At 40.4% G+C, this 7,492-nt stretch overlaps 1 protein-coding gene across 12 annotated transcripts; it reads right to left on the minus strand.

The window, feature by feature from the left end:
* Window positions 1–2,461: 2,461 nt before the first annotated feature.
* LOC123102694 (uncharacterized) lies at window positions 2,462–6,347 on the minus strand. 12 transcript variants are annotated; one of them, XR_006449195.1, is made up of 5 exons: window positions 5,900–6,343; window positions 4,802–5,017; window positions 3,528–3,688; window positions 2,845–2,921; window positions 2,462–2,765 (listed from the first exon to the last, which is right to left on the minus strand). XR_006449195.1 is itself a non-coding variant. In XM_044524117.1 (4 exons), the coding sequence occupies exons 1-4, from the start codon at window positions 5,971–5,973 to the stop codon at window positions 2,871–2,873; spliced, it is 402 nt and encodes a 133-aa protein (XP_044380052.1). In that variant the 5' UTR covers window positions 5,974–6,347; the 3' UTR covers window positions 2,462–2,870. The 12 variants fall into 12 exon arrangements, 5 of the variants coding, with proteins under 5 accessions (XP_044380052.1, XP_044380051.1, XP_044380050.1 ...); XR_006449196.1 differs by having other exon boundaries at window positions 2,845–2,931; XR_006449194.1 differs by having other exon boundaries at window positions 2,845–3,688; window positions 5,900–6,345.
* Window positions 6,348–7,492: the final 1,145 nt, after the last annotated feature.

The following is a 7,492-nucleotide window of genomic DNA, read 5'->3' on the forward strand; positions in this document are numbered from 1 at the left end:
GAACCAAGGTATCAATCCAGTAGGAGATTACACGCAAGTCCCTCGTACCTGCACAAACAAGTAAGAACCTCGCAACCAACGCGATAAAGTGGTTGTCAATCCCTTCACGGTCACTTACGAAAGTGAAATATGATAGAGATAATAAGATAAATATTTTTGGTATTTTTGGTATATAGATTGGAAAATAAAGATTGCAAAATAAACAACGATAGAAATAGCAAGTAGATAGGAAAATATTATGATGGAACATAGACCCGGGGGCCATAGGTTTTAATAGTGGCTTCTCTCAAGATAGCAAATTCTGCGGTGGGTGAACAAATTATTGTCGAGCAATTGATAGAAAAGCACATAACTATGAGAATATCTAGGCATGATCATGTATATAGGCATCACGTCCGCGAAAAGTAGATTGAAACGATTCTGCATCTACTACTATTACCCCACACGTCGACCGCTATCCAGCATGCATCTAGAGTATTAAGTTCATAAGAACAGAGTAACGCATTCAGCAAGATGACATGATGTAGAGGGATAAACTCGAGCAATATGATATAAACCCCATCTTTTTATCCTCGATGGCAACAATACAATATGTGCCTTGCTTCCCCTGCTGTCACTGGGAAAGGACACCGCAAGATTGAACCCAAAGGTAAGCACTTCTCCCATTGCAAGAAAGATCAATCTAGTAGGACAAACCAAACTGATAATTCGAAGAGACTTGCAAAGATATTAAATCATGCATAAAAGATTTCAGAGAAGAATCAAATATTGTTCATAGATAATCTTGATTATAAACCCACAATTCATCGGATCTCGACAAACACACCGCAAAAAGAATTACATTGAATAGATCTCCAAGAGAATCGAGGAGAACTTTGTATTGAGATCCAAAAAGAGAGAAGAATCCATCTAGCTACTAACTATGGACCCGAAGGTCTGTGGTAAACTACTCACACATCATTAGAGAGGCTATGGTGTTGATGTAGAAGCCCTCCGTGATCGATTCCCCCTCCGACGGAGCACTGGAAAAGGCCCCAAGATGGGATCTCACGGGTACAGAAGGTTGCAGCGGTGGAAATAGGGTTTCGTGGTGCTCTCGGATGTTTTGGGGGTATATGAGTATATATATAGGCGAAAGAAGTAGGTCAGCGGAGCCATGAGGGGCCCAGGAGGGTGGGGCGTGCCTACCCCCTGGGCACGCCCTCCTACCTCGTGGCCGCCTCGTTGCTTCCTTGAATTCCACTCCAAATCTTCTGGATTGCGTTTGTTCCAAAAATAACTCTCCCGAAGGTTTCATTCCATTTGGATTCCCTTTGATATTCCTTTTCTGCGAAACACTAAAGTAGGCAAAAAAAACGGCAATTTGCACTGGGCCTTTGGTTAGTAGGTTAGTCCTAAAAATAATATAAAAAGGTATATTAAAGCCCATTAAACATCCAAAGCAGATAATATAATAGCATGGAACAATCCAAGCTTAATTTCTGCTCGTCCTCAAGTAGGTAAATGATAAAAATAGAATTTTTGATGGTGAATTCTACCTAGCATAATTCTCAATGTAATGTTCTTTATTGTGGCATGAATGTTCAGATCCGAAGATTCAAGAAAAAAGTTTAACATTGACATAAAAATAATAATACTTCAAGCATACTAACAAAGAAATCATGTCTTCTCAAAAATAACATGGCCAAAGAAAGTTATCCCTAAAAAATCATATAGTCTGGCTATGCTCTATCTTCATCACACAAAGTATTTAATCATGCACAACCCCGATGACAAGCCAAGCAATTATTTCATACTTTTGATGTTCTCAAACTTTTTCAATCTTCACGCAATATATGAGCGTGCGCCATGGACATAGCACTATATGTGAAATAGAATGGTGGTTGTGGAGAAGACAAAAAAAGGAGAAGATAGTCTCACATCAACCAGTCGTATCAACGGGCTATGGAGATGCCCATCAATAGCTATCAATGTGAGTGAGTAGGGATTGCCATGCAACGGATGCACTAGAGCTATAAGTGTATGAAAGCTCAAAAAGAAACTAAGTGGGTGTGCATCCAACTCGCTTGCTCATGAAGACCTAGGGCATTTTGAGAAAGCCCATCATTGAAATATACAAGCCAAATTCTCACTACTAGAATCAACAATTTTACCTAGGGCAGAATACCCTAGGTGAAAGCCCAAAAACTCTAGGTAAAGGCATTACCTAGAGCTTCCCCTAGGTAAAGGGCACTAGGTGAAGTATAGACGGGAAAGAGGGCTTTCCCTACCGTTTTCCACCAGCCCTAGGGGAAGTACACTTTACCTAGGGGCACATGCTCTAGGGAAAGTATACACTGGGTCAGCTTTGCCAACGTGGAAAGTACATATCTCTAGGGTCATATTGCCCTAGGGAAAGCTTGTGGGGCCCTATTTTGATATATAGCAGCAATTTGAATTATAAATATTTGCCATATTGCCCTAGTAACACATGCCAAATTTGGATTTATACCAACCATAATTCAAAATTATTCATCATACAACATATTCATACCACCCAGCAATCCAATAAAAAGCTAGATTAAGTTTCATAAAATGGTTAGGACAATTCGACTTGCATATACAATGAACTACAGACCAAACTACATATTAGCTCGTGTTGCTATACCAAAACACTTCTAAACTAACTACACATGCATCACAATGTTGGCCTTGAGAAGTATATGCTCTGAACACCCCTTGAGCACTTGCAACAGGTTGCCCATCCAGGTCTTAAAGAGGAACATCTGGCTCACAAAACATGAGGCTGAGTATAAGAATCACAAGTTCGGCACTTAGATAAAATATAAAAATTAGGCAGCTTACGTAAGAACACAAAAATCTGCATCATATTAACAGTAGCACAACAACCATGGACATATAGACCTCATGTCGGCAATAACCTGTAAATAACTGAAAATAAGAACAAAATATTTATCTGTTTATACAAAATACCAGAAAATAAGTACAGTGCTATATGATCTATCTGAGTTACAATGCATGTTTTCAAACCTCTCGAAAGTCAACCAAGCTCGAAATGAAACTGCATGTGTCTAGAAAATAGCCTCTCAATTCCTAAGTTTAATCGCATGAAGAAGACACAATTTTTGAACTTTTGCAGCAAAGCATGCGTGTCATGCCTCTCTGTTGCCTTCTGAAATAAAAACCACACTTGACAAACAATGCAGGAACATGTATGGTATCCCACTTGCTAAGTTACTTTTACAATACAACTACATTATGTTATGTTGCAGTCAATTAACCATTACAGTGCATAAACCACTATAGATGTAAAAGATCATCAAAGGTGCAAAAAAACAACAGGTCAAAAAGAAAAGGAACATCACAGCCATCTCAAAAAAACAGTTACTTGAATTGGCACGTACAAATAACTGAATGTTTTTTAGCCTCACTGAACCCCACTTCTAAATGTCTAAAACCATACATAAGAGAATCTTGAACATCATGTGAATATTACATGAATTAGCAGGCGATGGAGAGGAGCTCACCATGGCTATTTTGTAGCTGATGCCAAACAACATCGCCTCAGCCGCGCGGCACCGGGGCCAACGGAAGATGCCGAGGCCGGAGACCAAGCCTACCACCACACACCTTTCCTGACACGATAAACCCCTTCTCCTCTTCATCGGTGATGATGATGTACCATATCCTGCACAAGGACAAACCCAACATCAGCATTTTACTTGAACGTATATGAGAAATCTGAAGCTTCACTGAGACATCATTGTCGTTTGTTAGATTTACAAGTAATTAGACAACCTAGTTTGTTTGTTTTTGTTTTGCGAAATTAGAAAACCTACTTGAGCTATCAGCATACTGCATCTACATGGTTAACAGTAAGATGTATAAGAATGCAGAGTGTGAGAAAATTGGAATCCTCAGACTAGGTAGATAATATTATATCAGTGAACACACAAAGCAACCAACTTGATGCAGATTTAAGAACTTATTGTGAATGCAGAAGGACACAGTCAAGGAATATAACCAGTAGATGCACACAAAAATGTAAAGTATTGCTTGGGCATGCTGAATATTCCTATAGGAGGTGTTTGATGCTACAATGGTTGTTTTTTACTTGGAACTCATTTTTATTCCATTAGCCAAAATGCACAGCATAATCGCTGGGCACCAAGTCCTGTACGAAAGTAGGAGCACCTCCTGGCCAAAGGGCTTGGGGATTAGCTACCTTATTACAAAGTCTGGGACAATGCATAGCCCGAAACGAACAGAAATTAAGTCTAACAAATGCTTTGATCTCTTGGAATAATGTCCACTCGTAGACATATCGTAGTCGCATGTGTTAATTGCCTGAACCAGCTCCCTTAAACTAAATGAAGTCTAACAAACAAATAGAAATTAAGTCTAACAAACGCTTTGATGCTACAATGGCTGGAGCTAAATAACATCGACAGGACAATATTTATGGTGACCAAGGCCAAGAACATGAACAATGATAGTGTAGTAAACTCCATGATGTCTAAATTTATACAGAAGTACCTTCACATAACCCTGAAACAAGCATTAAAACAATATTGTTGATGAAAAACAGAATATGTTTGACGTTATATGATGAATGAGGTATGAAGAAACCAAGAACAAGGCACGATGGCCAGAATAAAAAATTCCACAGCTCTATGGCCATGGACACGTAGGTCATGTGTGTGTGCGCGCGCGTGCACGTGTGTGTATGTGTGTGTGTGTGTGTGCGTGGGTGCGTGTGTGTGTGAGAGAGAGAGGGCAGAGGAAAGAACCAGTGGCTTACCACGAGCTATCCCAGAGTGGAAGAAGAATCGGGGCCACCGAAGAGGCAGGGCAGGAGGGGTCATAGTGGAAGAAGCCCCGGTCACACCACACGGTAACTCTGTCGTGCGCCAAGATCTACATGTTGGTCAATTGGTCAAACAAGCAGCTTCACGACTTAGTTGAGACCATGATGAGCTGAGCAAATATATTGTGTAGATGCACATCTCTCAGTTTCCTGAAATAAAAGAGTGGGATATGAGGACATTTAGGATGAATCCCATATTTAAACTAGTATATGATGAACTGAAGGATGCATGTCCAGATTTCACATGCATGAGAGATGGATCTGTCTTGCACGACCTCCAGGTCCCTAGTAACTAACTTGATTGATCTCAACTTAATGGGGGCAATTTCTTAACAGACTCAAATATCATCTATTCTTTTATTGATGGATGCAGCTCACTGCCAATCAGGTGATATGCCTACCAAATAAAAATCTAACCTAAAGGCTACAACAAAAAACCAGAATTCATGCAACGATTGACTTCATAGAATGACAGAAGTAAGAACACTCCTGTCAAACCTCTCTTTGCCTTCTCAAATGAAAATCACAATTGAGAAAACAGTGCAGGAACATGAATGTCACCCCACTTGCTAAGTTACTATTATCACATAACTATGTCATGTTATGATGCAGTCAATCAACCATATATAATTTTATTGCGGTTAGAATAATAAACCACCCAATTTCTAACATGTTGAACTGCCGAAATACCATTTAATTATAATGCCAACTGCCTAAATTATGTAGCTCGTGTTTATATCATTATGACATACGAAGATATATTGCAGAACAGAGTCTAGTCCGAACGAGGGCTAGCGAGCGAGGGAATTAACTGAATAAGATCATCACACAAATATTTACCTAGAGATTTTTACAGTGAGTATCAATGACTCATGTTACATATAAACTAATGTCCTGATGCAATGAGCAGTCACAAATCAAATGATAAGAAAATTAATAGCATCTAGAGAATATTGCATTACAAGATTGGTTCCAACCAGAAGGGGAGATGGAGGACCTTGATAGTGGTGGAAGCATGGTGGGAGAATGGACCTTGGGCAGTATGGGGTCGTCGGCGTAGATCCATTCTTGGAGAAGGGCAGAACGCACGGTGAACCGGATGCCATGGCTCCTCCTGTAGTGGGGGGCGACGGATCCGGTGCACCAGGACCTCGCCCTGTGCTCGTCGGCGCAGATCCTTTGGATGGACAAAAGGATTCAGGGAGGCCATGGCTGCTCCCACGATGGGGATGATAGATCTGGTGCACGGGGCTCTTGCCCTGTTGGGGCCGATCTAGTTCCCCCTTGCTCCTTGCATGCTGCAGGTTGGGGCTGAATCGGCATGGGGCGGCTAGGGAGAGAAGGAGGCTGCAGGTTGGGGCTGAATCGGCATGGGGGCGGCTTGGGAGAGAAGGAGAACAGAGGAGAAGGTGGATTTTTGGGCCGGCGGACGGAGATGAGGAAGGTGACCTAAATACACGGGATATGCAATGGTCGATACTAACAAAATATGACTCTATGTGAATGCCTCCGGCGGTGTACCGGGATATGCAATGAATTAAGAGTGACATGTATGAAAAAATTATAAAGGTGGTTTTGCCACAAATACGATGTCAACTACATGATCATGCAAAGCAATATGACAATGATGTAACGTGTCATAATAAACGGAACGGTGGTAAGTTGCATGGCAATATATCTCGGAATGGCTATGGAAATGCCATAATAGGTAGTTATGGTGGCTGTTTTGAGGAAGGTATATGGTGGGTGTATGATACCGGCGAAAGATGCGCGGTATTAGAGAGGCTAGCAATGGTGGAACGGTGAGAGTGTGTATAATCCATTGACTCAACATTAGTCATAAAGAACTCACATACTTATTGCAAAAACGTATTAGTTGTCGAAACAAAGTACTATGCGCATGCTCCTAGGGGGATAGATTGGTAGAAAAAGACAATCGCTCATCCCCGACCGCCACTCATAAGGAAGACGGTCAATAAATAAATCATGCTCCGACTTCATCACATAACGGTTCACCATACGTGCATGCTACGGGAATCACAAACTTTAGAACAAGTATTTCTCAAATTCACAACTACTCAAGTAGCATGACTCTAATATCACCATATTCATATCTCAAAACAATTATCAAGTATCAAACTTCTCATAGTATTCAATGCACTTTCTATGAAAGGTTTTATTATACACATCTTGGATGCCTATCATATTAGGACTAATTTCGTAGCCAAAGCAAATTACCATATTGTTCTAAAAGACTCTTAAAATAATATAAGTGAAGCATGAGATATCAATAATTTCTATAAAATAAAACCGCCACCGTGCTCCTAAAGGATATAAGTGAAGCACTAGAGCAAAATTATCTAGCTCAAAGGATATAAGTGAAGCTCATAGAGTATTCTAATAAATTCTGATTCATGTGTGTCTCTCCAAAAGGTTTGTACAGAAAGGATGATTGTGGTAAACTAAAAATAAAATACTCAAATCATACAAGACGCTCCAAGCAAAACACATATCATGTGGTGAATAAAAATATAGCCTCAAGTAAAGTTACCGATGGACGAAGATGAAAGAGAGGATGCCTTCCGGGGCATCCCCAAGCTTAGGCTTTTAGTTGTCCTTGAATTT

The sequence above is a fragment of the Triticum aestivum genome, chromosome 5A (assembly GCF_018294505.1).
Source record: "Triticum aestivum cultivar Chinese Spring chromosome 5A, IWGSC CS RefSeq v2.1, whole genome shotgun sequence".
Lineage (NCBI taxonomy): Eukaryota > Viridiplantae > Streptophyta > Magnoliopsida > Poales > Poaceae > Triticum > Triticum aestivum.

Bases quoted from the DNA above. Each gene is read 5' to 3' on its own strand.
- LOC123102694 (XM_044524114.1), bottom strand. From the start codon at position 6,077: ATGGCCTCCCTGAATCCTTTTGTCCATCCAAAGGATCTGCGCCGACGA. The intron at 4,918-5,864 runs GTCCTCCATCTC...ACCAACATGTAG, and splicing joins ATGCTTCCACCACTATCAAG to ATCTTGGCGCACGACAGAGT. The intron at 3,689-4,801 runs GTAAGCCACTGG...GTCCTTGTGCAG, and splicing joins CCACTCTGGGATAGCTCGTG to GATATGGTACATCATCATCA.